Genomic DNA, 22,669 nt, shown 5'->3' on the forward strand with positions numbered 1-22,669 from the left:
GTGAGTGTGTTCAGTTTTACCTTTGTCTCGTCTTGTTGATTATTCCCAGCTGTGTCCACCACCTGTGTGTAATTCCCCTGTGATTCTCTGTGTATTTAAGTCATGTCTGCCGTCATTGTAGTTGCTGGTCCGTCTGTGTATTCCACCCTGCGTCATCTGTGTGTTTCCCTGCTGTCAACCGCCAAGTGTTTCTGTTCAGGTTCGTGTTCTGTAGTTAGTTTGTTCCCAGTCTAGTTAGTCATAGCTCCCTTTGCCGTTTGTATTTACTTTCATGCTCAAACCACCTTCACGACTGCCTGCGTTTGGATCCTCCTTCATTGCCTCCACACGGCTCACCTCACTCGCCGTGACATTAACAGCATGTGAGCTATTTTCCTTTGAAATTTTTACACCAAGATATCACTTTAAAACTAAGAAGTTGGAGGATTAAACACGTTACTTAGCTAACAAGTATTTTAATTTGCAAATAATGTGAAACAGGGAGGAAACGTGGGATCTGAGCCCACAGTGAAGTACGCACCTGTATATGATCATAACCTGTCTTATTTTCTGATTTCTTATCAAAATGATTAAAACTGTATTTTTCTGAGATTAGCATCGTGCTGTATCAAAGACATAAAAAGCTTAACCTGGCAGTAAATCCAAAAGTATGGTCATTTTTCCACAAACTTCTATTAAATTGAACTTGAGTTTGTTGCCACATGAGTCACTCCCGGATCCTATTATACAGAATGCAGCTTTAATTCAAATGTTTCACTCTCGGAGGCCATGTCATTTTTTTTTTTTTCCATACACACTTTATGTTTAGATGGAGCATGTCTTTATACTAACCTAAGGTGACTGGCTGCTGACTCCAGCTTCATATTCAACTGGGACACATCTGAGAATGGTGTCAGATCAATCTTTGGCCCAGTCCCAGGTGAAATCAGTCACAAAGAAGTTTATTTATCTCCAAGGACACTGCTGCTCGCAGTCGTCGTTCACAGGCTCAGAATCGCTTAGTTTTTCCTCGTACACAACTAAAGAGCTTTCAGTCACTACAACTGCACTAAATCGACTCTGTGGAATCTTTTAAAAGAAGCAGTTAAAAACATTTTAGACTAAACACGCCTTCTGTTGGGAATTCTATTGATTGCATTTTATGTCTTTATATTGGCTGCTAAAATGTTCTTATTTATTTGACTCTTTTCCTGTTGCTCACTGCTTTGTGACTGTCTGTCTATGGAAAGTCTTAGCTTACCCTGCACTGGCTGATCTGATTGTTTTCTTCACTGGAAGATTGCAGCAATCAGTTTATATGGAAGATGTCAACTTGTCTGCAAATACTCACCAACCTGCTCACTGAGCAAATTGGAAACAGAACCCATTTGCAATCATCACAAAAGCTGCCCCTTTTGAAACACGTGGGTTACAGCTTTTACTTTGAAGGTGAACATCCTCCGTCTGTAGTTTCACATTCTTTTGCTTGGTGGTTAGTTAGCGAGTGTTTACAGACAAATGGCATCTTGAATACAAACTACAGATGACTGTCTGCTGGTGACCAAATCAATCATGAGCAGATTCTTGGTTTGCCCCCCCCCCCCCTGCTCTGCGAATGAGTTCCCCACTCAACAGCCAGATAGACAGTTTCCCCTAGTGACTGGTAGTTTCCATGAAGGTCACTGGCTGTTCTCTAGGTCTCTGGGACTAGTGGTAGCTGACTGTGTCTTTGTCAGCTACCACTCTGAAACGACATCATCTTGTCCAGTTTGTGATGATTAACAAAACTTAATTTTTTCCTCTTATCTTTTTTTTTGTCTTTCTTTTTGTAAAAACTGTTAAAAGTTCACACTGCAAATTTTGCACACACAGTGATGCAAAGCTGACTAAAGCGTTGTCATCTCAGTTCTTTAGTGCAGAATTTGTTTAGGTCAATAAAAAGCAAACAAGTAAACACATGCTCTTTGCACCCAGAATAACAATGCGAATCAGTGTCATCATTTTGCATCCTAATTGCAGTTTCATCATTTTTAAAAGGAGCAGGCAAGCAGCTTTCACACAAAAACACACCCAAAAACAAATAAAAGAGAGAAAGAAAATGTATATGTGTCTATATATAACTAAAAGTGTGAACCATTGAAGTAAAAACGAAATAGAAAAGATAAATAAAGAACTGTAGTAGCTTTGGAACTGAAGAAATGAGTCCTCTGTATACTGTTTTACTGAAGCACAAGCAGGAAGTTGGATAAAAGTGAATTTTAACTATATGAGCACAAGAAATGAAAGGACATCTGTCCATTATTTATCAAAGGAGAATGCTTCCTATAGTTTGCAGAGAAAACAAGTGTGTGTGAGAGAGAGAGAAAATGTCATCCATGGGATGTGTGCTCTTAAGCTAGATGCTTGTGTAAACTCAGCAGGGGGGAAAGTATTCATGAAAACATCAATTTTTCAATCGCTAACAAGAGAAACTGTGTTGTGTAACAAGAAAACATGTTAAATTCAAGTCTGAGAAAATAAAGAGACGAATCATGGTCTCTCCAGAACGCATGTTCTCCAAGGACTTCTTTAGATCATTTTTTCATTAATTTCTTTTCTAAAAAATGACCATCACAGTTACAAATGAATGAGTCGTTTGATGATTCTTTCTTTTTCCCTGACATCCAGCTTGTGTCATTCAGTTTCTGTTATTCTTCTTCATTTCCAGCCAAAAAACTCATCATTTTCAAAATCGTTGGGACGTGAAACCAAATATGTGAGTAGAGGTCAGGTAGTTTTGCACGTTGAATTAAAGGCAAATGCTTTCTGTTTTTCTCAGCTTTTACCCCACAGGATAAACAACCTGCTGCTGACGGTGCTTATTCTCAGTGTTGTTCAGATGCTTTTATTCCAAAATTCACAGGACATGGCGAGCAAATCATTTTTTCACTGTGAGGTGTTAGGTGAGATTTTTCATCAGGAACTTGAAGGTGGCTCGAAGATTTTCCAAAACATTTGCTCTTTGAATATTATAAAATAGAACTTGCCAAATTTCAACCAGCTTCAAAAAACTTGGTGGCACAGTGGTGCAGTGATTAATGTCGCCTCACAGCACAGAATTTGAATCTGAGATTACATGTTTTCCCTGTGCCTACAGTGCGTGGGTTCCCTCTGCTTCCTCCTACAGTCCACAGACATGCATGTTGGGCTCACTATTGATTCTAAATGGGCTGTAAGGTGTGCTCTTGCACTAGGACAGCAGGGATAGACTCCATCCTCTCGGTCTGTGTTTGTACTGAGCTTCTGACAGATTTCACAGTTCACCAGGAACACGGGTCATTTATAAAGTAGCTTACTGCATAAGTATGCACGTATAAGAGGTTCAAAACAGCGTGCTATCATGTGTTGAAGCTACTTCAGCTCATAGCAACAGTTTATTAGCAAGCTCACAAATAAAACCTTATTCCTGGGTTCATTAAACTCCAATTTAAAACTTAATTTTCCTCTAAATTGTATATCTTCTTGCATGAACAGAATAATTTTCCGTTATTTTGAGTAAGAATAATTAATCTGATTTGCAACCAGATGTTTATGTATTTATGCTATCATAAAAACTCAAAAATAAATTACTTCTCCCAGTTGTGTATGTTTTCTCTCTGATGGCAAATATCATAATTAATTGAAAGAGAAGAAGGCGGGAGTGCTTTCGGTTATCAGTGTTTAACTTTTGTGAGAGGCATTAGTAATTGTGTTAATATTTCTTTTTTTCCTCTAACTTATTTATTCAGGCATCTTTATGCAGCTTGCACCCATCCGCCGACGTGGAGAGAAAGCTGCTGGGTCGCAAACAGGTACACATTCTTTATTTGATCACGCTCCTTCATCTGCTGAATTAGGAGAATTTATGAGCTGCTTATCAGAATTAATTCCTTTGTGCTGTCAAATGTCTGAATTGTACTATCCAGACAAAACCGGTCATTCGCCCGATGACGGCCATTCCAAGACTGACAATAGAGGATAAAGATGAATTTCATCCAAAGCCCTTCAGGCAGTTTGCCAGCAAGCAGACCTCAACTGACAAGAAAAGGGTAAGCTTGTGGCATTCAATCAGTTTTTAATTTAAGTGATAACAAGACTTCGCAGTCTGCACAATCCTCCACATTGACTTGAAATGTGTCTCGTTGGTGCCAGTTGCACTGAACTGCAACTGTCAGACTCACAGTAAAAATAAGCTTCCAGAAACTACTCAGACTATATTCCAATCTCCATATCATGGATAGCATGGATACTTTTTTTTGTACATTTACAGTACAGAATATACAGCCATCAGGCATAACATTATAGCCACTGACAGGTGATTATTTCTTTATCGTGGGAAGTGGTTGGGATATATTAGGGAGCGTGGAGTGAACATTTTGTTCTTAAAGCAGGAAAAATGAGCAAGCATAAGGATTGAGCGAGTTTGAAAAGGGTCAAACTGTGATGCTAGATGACTGGGTCAGAGTTTTCCCAGTCTGCAGTGGTTAGTACTGTATCTGTTGAAGGTGGTCTAAGGAGGGAACAGTGGTGAACCAGCAACAAGGTCATGGGTGGCCAAGGCTCAGTGATGCACGCGGGGAGTAAATATGGAACAGAAGAGCTACTGTAACTCAAACTGTCAAAAAATGTAATGCTGATTCTAAAAGAAAGGTGTCGGGACAAACAGTGCATCGCAGTTTATTGCGTATGGGGCTGCATAGCTGCAAACATCATGCGGATGGCCCAGTGGGTTTGGCACCACAATGAAATCTGGGTAAAAAAGCAAACCAGTGGAGGCAATGTGATGCTTTGGGCAAGCTCTAATAGGAAGTCTTGGGTCGTGCCATCCATATGGATGTTACTTTGATGCTTAGCACCAAGCATTGTTGCAGACCACCCTTTCAAGCGAACAGTGTATTCTGAATGGCTGTGGCCTCTTTCAGCAGAATTGCTCCCTGCCACAAAGCAAAAGTGGTTCAGAAATGGTTTGAGGAGCACAACAACGAGTTTAAGGTGTTTACCTCTGCGGGATGTGCTAGGTAAACAAGTTCAACCCATGGAAGTGCCACCTCTCTTACGAGACTTAAAGGATCTGTTTCTAACATCTTGGTACCACAGCACACCTTCAGGGGTTGAGCGGAGCCCATGCCTCGACCAGTCAGCAAATGAGGGACCAACATGATATTAGGCAGGTGGTCGCAATGCTACGACTGACTGGTGGACATTTCTAGATTCACCATAATATAAAATCACTTCAAACACAAGAAGACAAAAAGTTTTAGAAAAAAGACAAATTCTGGTAAAACTTCTGAACTTGACCGTATCCTATCTCTCGCCCTTCGTTTCCCTGAAGACACAAGGTAATTTGTCTAAAAGCTCTTACCAATTTTCCTTATGCTGAGAAAAAGATAACAAACTTGAACACCTTTGCCTCTATTATCAGTGTAGATACCGGTTCTTGTCTTCCTTTGTTGTTTGTTTTTTTCATACATATACATATATTTTTTCATACATACAAAGATATTTGTAATGTTTCCCCTCATCACTCTGTCATCACCCGGTCTTGTCAGATTATCTTAGGAGTCCCTTTCCTTCACGAGCCACTGAGCGTCTGGCTTGTTTCCAAACTGTCTCTTTCTCACATTAAAGAAAAGTGAAGTGATGCAGAAAGCGGTAACTGCTTCACTCAGCATCATGCTGGACGCCCAAAAAGCCATCTTTTTAGTGAAGTGATTTTTCAAAAGAAATTCACTTTTTTGTTTAAAAAGTATTGTGGAAAAAACATTAAAGCAGAAAACACAATTAGCTTGAATGTATCTAACAGGAAAGACTGTGGGGGAACACGTTTAGATATTACTGGAGCATGGATAAATGACACCTGATCAGTCCAAACTCATAATCATTCTCTGTAACAACTAATAAACTGTCCTAACTGGAAATGGAGTCAACCTGGTAATGGCTTTCATTTCAATCACTGTTAACATTTTCTCTTAATAGTGTGATTGGGTTTTTGTTGCATCCTCAGAGAGACATGACTCCATTCTCCTTTTTGCAACTTTATTCTCCTCAGTTCAGTTTTGGAGTTTACAGGCAGCATAGCGTATCATCAGCAAAACATTGCTCCCACATCTCAGACACTGGCTGTATCCCAATTCAGGGTCTGCAGCCTTAAAGTACGCATTTCAAGGCCGATTACGTCACAGCGGCGCGCCGAAGGCTGTCCCAATTCAAAGGCTGCTCGAAATGCAGCCCTGAAATGCGTCCTTCATTTCCCTGAATCTTAAGGCTGTGGCAGTGTAGACTTCGTGGTCCAACATATCCCAGAATGCATAGCGCGGCGGTGGGTGTGGATAATTTTGCCGAAAAAAAACGGCGGATGAGGGGCAGCCGAAGAGTAAATTTTAAGTAAGTACTGAATATTATGTCACTTATGTGCAAATGTTTAATAACGAAGAACATTAAAACATTACTGTTGGCCACATGTCGGCAAAGTTATGTGACATTAGTTGTCACGGCTGGCGGAGTGAGCCGTGTGGTGTGGAGGAAAGGGAGGACCCAAAATGCAGCAGTGACTGATGATACGAGTGATGTTTATTTACAAAGTGACAATGGCAGAAACAGGCAGTGAGGCATGACAAAACAACTGAAGAAACCTAAACTGGGAGAACTAAATGACAAACCTGAGACCATACAAAAGGGGTGCGGGGCAGAGAGACGCAGAGACAGGAACACCATAGAACGCAGACGAGCCGACAATGAACACAGACCGACACCCACTAAATATACACACACACACACACGGTAATCAGGTAATGGTAAATGGCCTGTATTTATATAGCGCTTTACTAGTCCCTAAGGACCCCAAAGCGCTTTACATATCCAGTCATCCACCCATTCACACACACACATTCACACACTGGCGATAGCAAGCTACATTGTAGCCACAGCCACCCTGGGGCGCACTGACAGAGGCGAGGCTGCCGGACACTGGCGCCACCGGGCCCTCTGACCACCACCAGTAGGCAACGGGTGAAGTGTCTTGCCCAAGGACACAACGACCGAGACTGTCCAAGCCGGGGCTCGAACCGGCAACCTTCCGATTACAAGGCGAACTCCCAACTCTTGAGCCACAATCACACACAGGAGGGAAGAACAGCTGAACCTAATACACATGAGGACCGGAGGACACAAGCTGAACACAATGACAACAGACACAGACCTTCAAAATAGAATAGGAAATCCAGAACATGAGCCTTCAAAGTAAAGCAGGAACACACAGACTGATTTACAACACAACACGGGGACATGAACAGAGCACCAAGGACAGACACAGGTAGGGCTGAATACACACACACCAAACTACAGGTTCAACCCTAAACCAATACAAAATCAGAATAAACACAAAGCACAAAAATGAACTTCAAGGAAACACAAAACGCTGGGCCAAAATGACCCAGGACCATGACAGTACCCCCCCTCCAAGGGCTGACTCCAGACAGCCCAAAACAAAAACAGATGACCAACCCAGGGCGGGCGGCGGGGGCCCAGGACGGAGGGACCAACACCGAACAAAAACAAGCCCCAGCGAACCAAGTGACCTGTCCAAAACAAACACACATGCCGGAGCACAAGGACAAAACACAGTTCAGGAGGCCGGCCCGGAGGCTGACACAGATCCAAAAGCCGACCGAGCGGAAGGCAGCGGTGGCGGAGTGGAGGCAGTTCTGGGGGCCGACCGTGCACACAGCAACGGCGGCGACGGGCAAACAGTTCTGGGGGCCGACCGTGCACACGGCAACGGCGGCGACGGGCAAACAGTTCTGGGGACCGACCGTGCACACGGCAACGGCGGCGACGGGCAAACAGTTCTGGGGACCGACCGTGCACACGGCAACGGCGGCGACGGGCAAACAGTTCTGGAGGCCGACCACTTGGAAGGTAGTGGCGGCCACCGAGCAGGTCCGGAGGACGGCCGCGATGCCAGCGGCGGCGACGAACTCTTTCCGGAGGCCGCCCCCGAAGGCCGTGATGCCATCTTAGAGGCCCGGAAAACGGCCGGCAGAGGCGAGGCAGAACGGGTCGAGCTGGCTCCGACGGCGGTGTGGCAACCGCAGGATCAGACGAGGCGGGACCAGACGAAGGCGGAGCCGAGGCCGGACCAGGCGGCGGCGTGGATGACGACACGGAGGCCGGACCAGGCGTGGATGACGACACGGAGGCCGGACCAGGCGTGGATGATGCAGAGGCCGGACCAGACGAGGATGATGCAGAGGCCGGACCAGGCGAGGATGATGCAGAGGCCGGACCAGGCGAGGATGAGGCAGAGGCCGGACCAGGCGAGGATGAGGCAGAGGCCGGACCAGGCGAGGATGATGCAGAGGCCGGACCAGGCGAGGATGATGCAGAGGCCGGACCAGGCGAGGATGAGGCAGAGGCCGGACCAGGCGAGGATGAGGCAGAGGCCGGACCAGGCGAGGATGAGGCAGAGGCCGGACCAGGCGAGGATGAGGCAGAGGCCGGACCAGACGAGGATGATGCAGAGGCCGGACCAGACGAGGGTGCAGAGGCTGGACCAGACGAAGATGATGAGGATGCAGAGGCTGGACCGGATGAAGCCAAAGCAGATGCTGAAACCGGACCAGGCGAGGATGAAGCCAAAGCAGATGCTGAAACCGGACCAGGCGAGGCCGAAGACTCTGAGGCCGCAGCAGGCGAGGGTGATGAGACTGCAGCTGGTGATGAGACTGCAGCTGGTGATGAGACTGCAGCTGATGGCTGGACGGGCTCCTCGGGCCCCCCAGCTGACGAGGCAGAAGGCTGGACGGGCTCCTCGGGCCCCCCAGCAAAAACAGTCTCAGACCCAGTGGGCACTGGAGCCCCTGGCACACACAGAACAGAACCAGCAGGCACACGGGCCTCTGGCAGGAACGCAACAGAACCAGCAGGCACACGGGCCTCTGGCAGGAACGCAACAGAACCAGCAGGCACACGGGCAGGCACACGGGCCTCTGGCAGGGACGCAACAGAACCAGCAGGCACGCGGGCCTCTGGCAGGGACGCAACAGAACCAGCAGGCACGGAGACCTCTGGCAGGGACAGAACGGAACCAGCAGGCGCACGGGCCTCTGGCAGAGACAGAACGGAACCAGCAGGCGCGGAGACCTCTGGCAGAGACAGAACGGAACCAGCAGGCGCACGGGCCTCTGGCAGGGACTGAACAGAACCAGCAGGCACGCGGGCCTCTGGCAGGGACGCAACAGAACCAGCAGGCACGGAGACCTCTGGCAGGGACAGAACGGAACCAGCAGGCGCACGGGCCTCTGGCAGAGACAGAACAGAACCAGCAGGCGCGGAGACCTCTGGCAGAGACAGAACGGAACCAGCAGGCGCACGGGCCTCTGGCAGGGACAAAACAGACTGCAGCTGCGCGGAGCACCGACCCTGCTCAGGCAGCGACAGCCGGGTGCAGTTCTCAGCTGGGTTCTTAGCCTCCAGGGGTCCAGAGTCAGCTGAGGGCTGTAACTTAACCTCTGGTGAGGCCCTGGAGCAAGTAGCAGTCTCTAAACTAGCCAGCTGTTGAGGAACGATTGCATTTTTAACGTGTTTGTCTCTCTGCAAATAATACGTACTAGAAAAAGAGTCAAAAATGGGAGGCACAAGCGCAGCCTCCCGTACAGAGGGAGTCTGTGAAGACGGAGACGGCATGAATGACTGGGCTAGCGGAGATACCGGAGTCCGAGTTGCTTGCGGCTGTGCAGCTAAACGAGGTAAAGACAGCTCAGCAGGAGAATGAGCAAGCAACACACAGTTCTCCTTGTCGTCTGCTACACCAAACAAAGTCCCTGGATAAACTGTTCCACAGTCCAAGACAGAAAAAGGGTCCTTCTCACTCACCACGGCCGGCAGTTCTGAAGTTCCAATATCCGGCTGTGGGGTGACGCGCCGACGGCGCGATTGTCGCTTCCTCCCGGGCAAAACCTCCGGCGGGCCGGGCAAAACCTCCGGCGGGCCGGGCAAAACCTCCGGCGGGCCGGGCAAAACCTCCGGCGGGCCGGGCAAAACCTCCGGCGGGAGAAGCTGACGTGGCTGTTCCGGGGTGGCCGTAATCCGCTGCTGCTGGACAAAGTCTGTGGATTCCCGAGCTCGCACCACCCCCCGGGCTTTATGCAGGTTGCAAATTAAGCCTGAAACTCCCTTAAGCTGGCAGAGGTAGGGATTTTCTTCCAGGATTGCTTCGATGGCTTTTAACCCCACCACTTGTGCCCTTGCGTTGGTGGTGTGGGTTACCCAGTCCATCAGGCGTCGGATGCGTGCGAGGTCGCTCTCTCCAGACAAAGCTGCTGGGTCCATGTTTGGTCGGCTCGTACTGTCACGGCTGGCGGAGTGAGCCGTGTGGTGTGGAGGAAAGGGAGGACCCAAAATGCAGCAGTGACTGATGATACGAGTGATGTTTATTTACAAAGTGACAATGGCAGAAACAGGCAGTGAGGCATGACAAAACAACTGAAGAAACCTAAACTGGGAGAACTAAATGACAAACCTGAGACCATACAAAAGGGGTGCGGGGCAGAGAGACGCAGAGACAGGAACACCATAGAACGCAGACGAGCCGACAATGAACACAGACCGACACCCACTAAATATACACACACAAGGTAATCAGGTAATCACACACAGGAGGGAAGAACAGCTGAACCTAATACACATGAGGACCGGAGGACACAAGCTGAACACAATGACAACAGACACAGACCTTCAAAATAGAATAGGAAATCCAGAACATGAGCCTTCAAAGTAAAGCAGGAACACACAGACTGATTTACAACACAACACGGGGACATGAACAGAGCACCAAGGACAGACACAGGTAGGGCTGAATACACACACACCAAACTACAGGTTCAACCCTAAACCAATACAAAATCAGAATAAACACAAAGCACAAAAATGAACTTCAAGGAAACACAAAACGCTGGGCCAAAATGACCCAGGACCATGACATTAGTGACGTTTGTACTAACTTGGTTTTAAAGCCTTTACTTTAAAATATACGCCGTTCAATAGCTGAGCTTAATCTTACAGAGAATGATCAGAGCTCATGTAGAAAGAAACAAACAAATGAACAAAAGATTTTCTCCTTCATTTCTGTCAAACAAAGCTGTATGACACGTTTCCAGCTGTTAGTATCATGGTTGCTAGGCAACCTGGGCAGCGCAACGGAGGCTAGACCGTCCCATTTCACAAGCCTCGCACTTCCGGCCTTAGCGGTCTTTGAGTACGCGGCCCTTGAGGATCGTTGAGGCTGCGTATTTTAAGGCTGCAGACCCTGAATTGGGATACAGCCACTGTTTGTTTTTCTGCGCTTACTGATGACATCACACGTCTGAACTCTGACCTCCTGGAGCTAGTAAACTACAAAAATTAACTAGAAATGTGTCCAAAAACAAAACACAATTAAATAAGAATAGTCTTTAAAGATTTTCCCAACGATTCAGAAAAATGTACGTTTTATAACTACTTTTAGAGCGCAACATTTTGGCACAAAAAACATTTTAATGAGGGCTTTTTTGTTTTAAAATATACCCCTTTATATTGTCACACATTAGGAAGCTTCATTCTGTAAGCTTTCCAGGGTGGCGACTTTAACCTAATCTCCACCTAAAAGTTGATGACTCCATACTGTATTTTCTGTGCAATTATTCCTTTAATGGTCGCTTAACTTTAAAACATAACGATGGGTCATAATTTCTGCCTGCACAAATGGCTTATGACCCATGGCCTCTAAGGGCTGCAGTAACAGCTGTTAAAATATGCAGATTTAGACGGCTTCCCAATTGGTTTGTTACATTTGCAGAAAGAGTCATATTCACCATCCGGCTGTATGCTGTTTATACGACTGCTGCCATTTAACATGCTGGTGTTGTTTACCCATACAAACACCCACATGCTGCAGCAGATTGTGAAGAAAAAAAAGGTAAATGGCCTGTATTTGTATAGCGCTTTACTAGTCCCTAAGGACCCCAAAGCACTTTACACAACCAGTCATCCACCCATTCACACACACATTCACACACTGGTGATGGCAAGCTACGTCATAGCCACAGCCACTCTGGGGCGCACTGACAGAGGCGAGGTCAAAAAAGGTCAAATATATTTAATAAAATATTAATTTCTTCTTACGTTTAGGTGTGGGACCTGGAAGGAAGTGTTTCACATTTTGATTGTTCCTACAATTATGTCACTGCAGCTGCAGTCAGAAGGCTCCAGCCACCAGTAAAACAAGCAAACAAGAAAAAGATCACTGTATATAAAACTCAGCCATTAGCACATTTGAAGAAAAAAAACCAAAAAAAAAAAACTTTTTTGTTTAATTAGTACTTCCGTTGAAGCATTGTCTAGAAGGCTACAGGCGGTCCAGCGTGTCACATTCATCCAGTTATTCTAATGGTGTACTGTGTTGGTACAAAAATAGGATGTTGCTGTCTGCCACAATACTTTCGACAGGGTGCCTTTTTGGTCAATTTCAGCTGTCATTTTTGAAGACTTGTGGCAACAACAAGCAGTTGCGTCAGTCTGTATTTATTGCCACATAACAGAGGCAATTTCTGTGACTATTTTCAGGGTGTATCTTTGGCTCTGTCGCAGAGAAAGGATGCCCCAGCTGTGACTTTTGACAGCAGTTTGGAGTTTTGAGGTCTGGCTAGCATTTATGATCAGAAGTGTGCAGTTGAACAAATTATTATATCAGCAAATTGTGAAAAATGAAACATTTGACATTTGAAAATGCTACTCACAGACCAGATTTATTGTATTCATAAAGAGAATAAAGATGCTTTCTTATAGTCACGCAGAGAGGTGTAGTGTGGAAAACAGCAGACATCACTCTTACTTGACTGAGCAGCAAACAATGTTAGTTTATTGTCCTCTAATCATCACACAAGTAGCAACTTCCAAAATGGCAACCCATCCATCTCCCTCTCTGTCGTCCAGCAGTCCACCTACACTTTCAGACCCCGCCTTCTCATTTCAAACTGGCCTATCAGTTTGAGGAAAAAGAAAAACAAAGAAGATTCATTTTCACAAATAATCCTAAAATTATCATTCATTTGGCTGCCACAGTGGTTTGAACTGAGTGACTTAAGCCAAACATTTTGTTTATACGCTGGTGCACAGAGGTGTGTTTAGCACTCATTATACAACATTTTAAAAACCCACCATAGGGGACATGGGGAAGCTTTCTAACACGTATGCATTCCTATTTGAATCTGGTCACCAGAGTTTTTATATTGTCGTAATCTGAAATAGGATGACATTTTTGATTTTTAATTTGAGTTTAGTGTCAGTCATTTTCCAAATACAAAAAATTATAATAATAAAATAAATAAATTTTTGCAACAGAGGTTATTACAGACTTCAACAAAAAGAAAACAACAAAGAAGAATTTTACCCAATGTGAAATGGAGACACAAAAATCACAAACTGAAGTAAAACTACAGGAGGAAAAAGACCCTCTTGGAATGTCAACAAATGGTTCTGACTAATAACACTACATTAAACTACAAAATTACATTAATTTATACAGGGAAAGTATACACAATTGAGAATGTTAACAATATAAATTAAGAAATATGTTAATTGTAATAAATGAGATAAAATGCATGATTAAATTTACTACGTGTTTAATTATTTGAAAAGTTTGTGGATGATAATTAGAGCATACTAATATGCAGCAATGTGAAAGTTTTCACATGGCTCTCTATAATCCCATGAAAAACTAAGCAGAACCCATAATTTAGTAGCTACTAAAACCATCTTTAGCAGAAATAACTTGACTTAATTCTTTTTTGTATGATTTGTCAGACTCTCACACTGTTGTAAAGGAATTTCTACCTGCTGTTTACAATGTTGCTTCAGTTCATCGAGATTTGTTAGCATTCGTCTGGAGGTCTGGACTTTGACTGCATAATTGCCAAACCTGGATTCTTTTCAGGCTCTATGATATAGATTTGCTGTTGTGCTTGGTATCATTGTCCTGTTGTATGACTCAGTTTGGCCCAAGGTTTAGCTATCAGACCGATGACCTCAAAATATTTTGGTATACAAAGGAGTTCACGGTCGACTCAATGACTGCAGGATGCCTAGATCCTGTGGCTGCAAAACAAGCCCAAATCATCATCGCTCCATCACCGGGCTTGACAGTTGACTGAAGGTGTTTGTGCTGATATGTTTGCTTTTCACCAACTATGCATTCTGGCTAAACATCTCTATTTTGCACTAGTCTGGTGTTTTGTTAAATTTTACTTTGCAAACCTAAACCGTGATGCTATTATTTTATTCAATTCAATAAAACTTTATTGATCTCAAAGGTTGATCCCGAAGGAAATTGGGTTAAAATTGGCTGTTGACCTTTGCCAGCGCCATCTTTCCCTCCGACCATATGTACATTACACAACATCACATGGGGAAGACAGGTCAGAGAGGTATAACAATGGAAAATGCACAACATGAGGTAAGACGAGGAGAATAAAGGACTCCCCCCAGGCTGAGCTCCAACAGGGAGATCAGTTTGAGAACAGAAAAAAAAAACACCTCAGGACATAGCACATGAATCATCACATCTCACAACGTAGAAGGCATAAGCTTCGAAGGCGTTTCGAGGGGGTTGGGGGGGGGAGTGTAGGTCTGTGTCAGAATTTTAGGGAGAGAATAAGCATTTTACTGGCAACCCTTCCGAACAAGATATGCCTATTCAGTAGAGCTGGGCGATATAAGATTTTTTCATATCACGATATGTTTTTTTCATTTCAGGCGATAACGATATCTATCACGATATAAGCCAAATAACTATATTTGTAAGATTTAAATGTGCCGTTGCTCACAAGTAAAATGTGAAATAATCAGCAGCTTGTTTTTATTTAAATATTTATTTCCCATAATAAGTTCAACAGGGTAGATGTACTTAAGGAACATGAGACTTTTTCAGATAAATAAAGGCAAATATTGCAAACTACACAAAAGGCAGCCGCTAAAGCGTTTAAGTTTCAAAATAGAACAAACGAAACAGACTAAATTGTCAATTCCACTTAGAAACAAAATATTAATTCTAAAAATAAATCTTAGTTTGTTTTACAGAAGAACAGACAAAACTGACTAACTTTTGTCAATATCAAATAAACTGAGAACTAAAAGGAAATTCTCAATCTCTCCTTGTTGTATAGCTTAGCTTTTCAAACAGTTTTAACAGTTACTTTAGTCTGACAAAAGCCGAATGACGAATTAGCGCTTCCAGTCAGAGACTGAGGCTACGTCCACACGTACACGGGTATTTTTGAAAACGGAGATTTTCCGTTTTCGTTTTAAAAAAATAATCCCGTCCACACATAAAGGCAGAAATGAAGGAAAACGCTGCTATGAACATGCCAAAGCAGCAGGTGGCGCTAGAGTCCTAACCGTGCAGAAATGTTGGCCAATCAGAAGTCTAGAAAGCTGGGGCATAGAAGCAGAACCGAGTCGTATGTGTGGAGGGACAGTAACTGTGTGTATATGTAAGCATTTAAACACTGCAGAGAGTAGAATTGACAGTAACAGTATTGTAGAAATTCATTTCACCGAAACAATAACGTGGCGCACAGTGTGACGTCAAAAAATGCGCACATCTTTGACGCTGCATTTTCTCCGTTTTTCTAGTCCACACGTAAATGCAAAAACGGAGTTTTTAAAAATCTTCGTTTTCAGTGACCAAAAACGCCGTTTGCTTGTGGACGAAAGGCGCAAACGCATAGAAAAATCTGCGTTTTCAAAAATACCCGGGTACGTGTGGACGTAGCGCATGCACCAGTTTATTGTATTTCCAGACTTGCTTTCGGCACAATTTACAGTGCACGCTACTCTGTTTTTTGTCAGACTTGAAATAGCCGAAATACCTTCACACTACGGAACTTCTTTGGCTCTTCCGTTCGACAATCTCTCCGGCATTGGAACCATCATCTGTTTTCTCTTCGGTCACGCTCGGTTGATTTTTCTAGTCGGCACACTCATTTCCTCCATTACCCGGGCGGTACGGTGGCGGGCTGCTTCCCAAACAAATACACATGTGCGGCTTGGCACTTGTGCTGTACGTAACAAGTCACGTGACCTGACGCTGCGGCTGTGATTGGTTCGGCTCTGCGCTACTTAATTTGGATTGGCTGTTCTTTTTTTTTTTTTTTTTTTAAGAGGACAAGAGCGGCGAGGTCTATCGCGATAGTTTAATTTTTCTATCGAGAAAAAGTTATATCGCGATACATATCGTTATCGTTCTATCGCCCAGCTCTACTATTCAGTCTTCTAACTGTACTGTCAAGAGCTTCAATGTTTAACATGCTAACGGAGACCTGCATTGCCTAAATTATAGCTCTTAAGTTTTTTGCAATTTCTTTGAGCAGGTCTGAACTTTATATGAGTTTGTTGGAAGGTCCACTCCTGGGAACACTGTGGTACTGTGTTAACACACCTGAATACTTCAGATCAGAAAACTGACAGAATCTCTGCTTTTATAGAAGTGCTCACACTTGCTAATGATCAGTCAATCAGATTAATCTGATTAGCAGCACCTGGCTGCTACTTACCTTCTCAATTCCTATGGTGAAAGTGCAAGTCCTTAGTCTTTCACAGGACTTCATAGAGTCCTTTAAAAACTTTGTTCTTCACATAACTGCAAAGCTGGTACAGAGTAGGTGTTTTTGCAAACTTAAAAACTTAAATTCAGTCTCACCTTACTTGCATAATATGAAGTATGCATGTAGAAAACATATTCTTACATCAGGCTGCAGAAGTTTATGTAACAGCAGGGGAAAACCTTTTTTTTTGGGGGGGGGGGGGGTTCTATTTGCTTTAAGGCATTCAACAAACAAACTTTGAAGTAAGTAAGTTGGGAACATATCTGGTAATTAAAAAGAGTGACCTCCTTCGCTGCAGCCATCTGTTTAGCCTTCACATGTAAAATTATTCAGATAGTCAGATACACAAAATAAATTACTGCTGTTCAAAAATTTCACATGTTTTTGGCTCCACTAATAAATGTCACACCCTGTGAATGTTGATGATTATGTAACTTCTCTTGCTTTGGATTCCATCCATCCTTTTGCACTTATCCAATTCAGGATTGCAGAGGGGCTGAAGCCTGTCCCAGCTGTGACAGAGCAAGAGGCAGGGTACACCCTGGACAGGACGCCAGCCACTGCAGGGCTGGAGAATGACAACTAAATTACCTAATTTTGAAGATACAGACAAATACTTGGAGGCTGGATGCATCAGGGATTGAACCACTGACTTTCCAGTTAATAGACCTCAAGAGCGAGGCACCCAGAACAGAAATCTTAAAACGTACATCATTTGTAATTTTAGTAGCTTCCTCAAAGAGTTTCAAACACAGCACAAGTCAGAAAAAAGGTGCATAAGAAAATTTAAATGTTGAGAGCCAGGAGATGATTAATCGCTGCTAATATTACAACCTCTCTGCATGATGCTCATTATTCTCTTTACTGATTTGCCGGTGTCCTTTCACAATTCCCGCTTCTTTGCCTGTCTGCTTTCTTTCTTAATCCTAATTGTGTCAACTTGTCAAATCTCAATTGACGTCACTGTATATGTATATTTCATATCTGAGTTATATGCATCAAACCAGCTTCATGTGGAATTGCTTCACAGCGCTCCCTGGGAAATTTTATCCTGCTTTGATTTAACTGGGGCAGATTTTAAATGCCAAATGCAAAAATACAACCAAATTCTGTACGACATTATGTCTGTTTGGTTTTCTGTAAACCCACCACATCGAAGCAAATCTAATATTACAATCGCAGCCACAGCCTTAGATCACCATCATCATAATGTCAGAATGAAAGTACAAAAGATGTGAGTGTTGCATTTGCCAAGAAGAACTGTTTAAAGAGTGAGTATTTGACTGACAGAAGAAAACCAAATACGACGGCCAAAAGTCAGTTGTTCAATTTGAGAGGCAAAAAGATTTCAGATTAGCTCCTTGACAGATACTTATGTGCTTATACTGTATTTAAAAAACAAAAAACAGACTGAGGAAACTGAACAAAAAAAAGAAAGAATACTGCAAAACAACAAGCATTGTCAAACATTTCTAAAAAAGAAAGATGAGTGTAGTTATGTTTCAGTGACAATTCATAGTGTGCCTAAAACAATGTGTTTTAAACAAACAATAGCACTTACCCCAAAGAGCAAGGGCTATACTAAAACTTTAATGCTTCACGATGTTGTTATCACAACATGCTGATGTCGGCCTGTTGTTATTACAATATGATGACATCAACCTGTCATGGTGTCATTGTGATGTTGTAATGATGTTGTTGAAAAAAATAAAAATTGTGTCAACAACTGAATAAGTGTTAACATCCCTACTAAATCTCATTGTCTGGTTAAAAGCAAGCAGTTTAACTCCAAACCTATCCTCACTCACAAGTATTGACGTGCTTAAAGGTAAAAGTTACCTGTCAGACTATTTTTATTTGATATCATTAAAGGTGACGCTATAGAGCTGTGTTGTTGGTGAGTGTATAAATATACGTGTACACAATGTACATCAAGAGATGCAGCAGTGCAATGCAGTTACAAAGACTGGTAGCTGGTAATTATACATGTAACATACAACAAACAAAAAGTACAGCTTTTATAAGGGAACACATTTAACGTTGACATTAGACCTTAATGCACAAAGTGCATTAGTTAAACATTAAGTAAACACAATGCAGTTCAGGACAGGTCTCCTTCAAATTGGTATAAAAACAGAGATGAAGACAGTCAGGTGCTGTGAGTTTAAACACAGATGTATCAAATGTGTTTGCTTTAACCGCCCTGGCAGAGGAGATGTGACTCCCTATGTCAAAACACAACAGAAGATTTGAAACAGATCACTGTGCTGTGTTTGATCAAGATGATTCCATCTGACACCAGTTTCTTAATCTACCTTTTATGATGCCCTTGGTTGGTCTGTGCGGGTTCCTCTGAGAAATACTAAACAGCAACATCTTGCGGAACATTAACCCTGTGGAGGTCCAGGAACCCTTGTTACCCTTACTCTGATCTGAACATAAAGTCTGGAAAAGGTTAAGTAATTCTGATTTGGCGTTACCAACCGCCACGAGTTGGCAGCACCTCATAAATGTTTAAACCTTCTAAACTGTTTGGGTCAAATTTGACTAACCTGATCTTTTCAGATTAGATTTTAGATCCACCAGTGCAGTGTGGGTGAAGTAAAGGAAAATTGTGGTTTTAGTAGTGACAGAGTTTGAGGGAGACCTTCAGAACGTCATAAGAATTGTCTGTGCTCCCAACACATTCCTTAGGTTGCCACACAGACAGGAACCTGCTGGGTCTTTGAAGGCTCACAAAACAGTGAAATAGTAAAAGCCAAAAACTCTGAGTGATGATAGATACAGTAGTGCACTTCATGAAATGAATTATACAGATGTCTGAGAGTACCTTCCCACAGATGTGAGATCTGAAATCGAGCAGCACAGTGATGGAGAGGTCAGCAGTGTCAAGTCACAGCAAGACAGTTCCCAGCAATGGTCTTTATGTGCAATATTTGCCTGTGCCTGCTTGGGTTTCTGTCTTCCTCCCACAGTATAAAGGCATGCATGTTAGATAAATTGGTGATTCTAAGTTAGCCCTCTTGGACTCTATAGAATAAAGTGTTGCATGTGCTTGTTACATGGCGAGTATATTACATTTGCTCCTGCATGCACCCACGATGTAACTAAATAATCTAAAAATAAATTAATTAGAATCCAGCCATTGAGCTAACTGTGTCGGGCTAAGAAAGAGCAAGCACACCAATGCAGAGTCAAAGGCAGGCTTGAAACTTAAAACAATCATTTATTGAAGGTCTATATCAATCTGTGAAAGTGAGAACACAGATATAAAGGAAAATTAATACCGGGAACAAAGATTGGGCGAACAGTATGACACGACTAGGCTAAGACAGCATAATGGGTGGGAAAGACAGTGGGAGCAAATCAGAAATAAGTAGACTAGGGAAGTAAATTTAACACAATGCACACGAGACAAGAGAGACTAGCACAAAGTATAAGTAATACTGAAGCTTCAACTAAGACACGCCACATTTACATGGGCAGAAAATAAACACGGATACAGAACAGAGAGAACAGATAGACATTATGACAAGACTGAGGTAACAATAGGATCACTAACGACGCCAACTAAATATTACAAGGCCAAGAAGGCTCGCCCTGCCCAGCAGGAGACACTCGCGGCGGCTACGGCCGGTCCCTCATCGGCAGCCACCCCATCCTCTGACGGTCCTCTGCCTTCGCCTGAGCCCTTTTCAGGGGAGACAGAGAAGTGCTCTGGCTTTCTGGCCCAGTGTTCATTGATTTTCCGCGAACAGCGGCGTTTTCATAACAATGACGGGGCAAAGATTGCGTTCTTGGTACAGATGCTTCGTGACCGGGCTTTGAAATGGGCCCAGGTCGTGTTAAACTCCAACCCGGAGATCTCTTTTGAGAGGTTTGTGATTAACTTTAAGACTGTGTTTAATCAGGGCTCTGGAGTCGAGGCTGCGGCGCTCCGCCTCCTTAACTTTAAGCAAGGTAAGCGGAGTATGGCAGATTATTCAATCGACTTTTGGATTTTGGCAGAAGAAACCGGCTGGGGACCGGATGCGCTCAGGAGCACATTGTTAAATAACATCCGGGAAGATCTGAAAGATGAATTGATTATGCGGGACCTACCCACTGCTTTTGACGAATTGATGTCGTTATGTATTAAGGTGGATGAGCGGCTACGAGCTCGTAGGCAAGCACGGAACTCCAGTTCCCAGGAGGCCGCAGGGCCGCGATGGGCGGAGGCTTCGGCCGATTACCGGTCCTCCCGGACATCAGGGGGCACCGACGGAGAGGTACAGCCCATGCAAATCGGCAGCTCTCACCTAACTGACACATGATTGCCTCCTGTCCGTCGCGAGCAAAAGGCCGCGCCCGCCAGTGATGGTAGGAGTACTGGTGGGCGGTTTGAATCAGGATAAATCTCCTCCACGTTTAGCCCTGCCGGCTAAGCTTCTGGTCCATTCCGAGTGTCATTCACTTTCTGTGCTTATTGATTCTGGAGCAGAACAAAATTTCATTGACTCTGAACTAGCTAAACGACTCTGTGTGACTGTGGAGTCACTACCCCACGCCTTACGCGTCACGGCTTTATCAGGGCAGCGCCTCCCCGACATCACACACATCACTGAACCGCTCACCCTCACACTGTCTGGCAATCATTCGGAGGAGATTAGTTTTTTTGTTTTTCACTCCACTCAGACGCCGTTAGTTCTCGGTCATCCCTGGCTCCAGCAACACAACCCCACGATTAATTGGCAGAAAGGAGGCATTACGGGCTGGGGAGAGGAGTGTCATATGACTTGCCTTAAGGCTGCCGTACCTCCTAACAAATCTGTCACCGGCCCAGAGCCACCGCGGTCTTCCGACTTAGCAGATGTGCCGTCTGCTTACCACGATCTCGCTGAGGTGTTTCGGAAGGACCGAGCCCAGTCGCTGCCACCCCATCGGCCCTATGACTGCGCTATAGACCTGCTGCCGGGAGCTCCCTTACCAACCAGCCGCCTCTATAGCCTCTCGCTGCCGGAACGGGAGGCTATGGAGAAATATATAACTGAATCTCTCGCTGCCGGCATTATCCGGGCCTCTTCCTCACCCGTCGCAGCAGGTTTCTTCTTTGTGGAAAAGAAGGATAAGACCCTCCGACCCTGTATTGACTTTCGGGGACTCAATAACATTACGGTCAAGAATAAATATCCACTGCCCCTGCTCACCTCCGCTTTCGAACTTCTCCAGGGCGCCGTCATTTTCAGCAAGCTGGACTTGAGAAACGCTTACCACCTGGTCCAGATTCGGGATGGCGATGAATGGAAGACGGCGTTTAATACCCACCTTGGACATTTTGAGTATCTGGTCATGCCGTTCGGCCTCACTAACGCACCTGCAGTATTCCAGGCTCTGGTCAATGATGTTCTAAGGGACTTTATTAACCGATTTGTGTTTGTCTATCTAGACGACATTCTGATCTTCTCTTCCTCCCAGGCGGAACACGAGACCCAGGTCCGGCTGGTGCTGCAACGCCTTCTGGAGAACCGGCTGTTCGTCAAAAGCGAGAAATGTGAGTTTCATGTGCCTTCGGTTGCCTTCCTAGGGTACATAATCGAGCGGGGAGATCTTCGACCCGACCCTGTGAAAGTCAAGGCTGTTGTGAACTGGCCAGAACCAAACAACCATCGCCAGTTGCAACGCTTCCTTGGCTTCGCTAACTTCTACAGGAGATTCATACGGGACTTTAGCAGGATTGCCTTACCATTAACTCAGTTAACCTCTCCCAAGCTTGCTTTTCAGTGGAGTGACGCTGTCCAATCAGCCTTTCAGGAGCTCAAGAAACGGTTTGCTTCAGCGCCCATCCTGGTCCAACCTGATACCACTCTTCAGTTCGTGGTAGAGGTCGACGCATCCGACTCAGGGGTGGGGGCCATCCTTTCCCAACAGAGGGAAGGTAAGATGCACCCTTGTGCCTATTTTTCCTGTCGTCTCACCCCTGCAGAACGTAACTACGACGTGGGCGATCGGGAGCTCTTGGCGATTAAGCTCGCCCTGGAAGAATGGCGGCATTGGCT

At 44.5% G+C, this 22,669-nt stretch overlaps 1 protein-coding gene across 6 annotated transcripts in view; it reads left to right on the forward strand.

The window, feature by feature from the left end:
* mlip (muscular LMNA-interacting protein) overlaps positions 1 to 22,669 on the forward strand; it is a 50,906-nt gene that overhangs the window by 21,907 nt on the left and 6,330 nt on the right. For 4 of the 6 annotated variants that reach the window (XM_086259718.1, XM_086259720.1, XM_086259717.1 and 1 more), the window contains 3 exons: positions 2,687 to 2,734; positions 3,747 to 3,809; positions 3,924 to 4,046. In XM_086259718.1, the coding sequence (XP_086115844.1) occupies positions 2,687 to 2,734; positions 3,747 to 3,809; positions 3,924 to 4,046 (234 nt within the window). The remainder of the gene's footprint in view (positions 1 to 2,686; positions 2,735 to 3,746; positions 3,810 to 3,923; positions 4,047 to 22,669) is intronic. The other 2 variants (XM_086259719.1, XM_086259721.1) reach the window with 1 other exon arrangement.

This window comes from Aulonocara sp. 'chitande type north' Nkhata Bay, linkage group LG13 (assembly GCF_057382095.1).
Source record: "Aulonocara sp. 'chitande type north' Nkhata Bay isolate Kocher_YH1m ecotype deep benthic linkage group LG13, A_spYH_male_GT1.1, whole genome shotgun sequence".
Classification (NCBI taxonomy): Eukaryota; Metazoa; Chordata; class Actinopteri; order Cichliformes; family Cichlidae; genus Aulonocara; species Aulonocara sp. 'chitande type north' Nkhata Bay.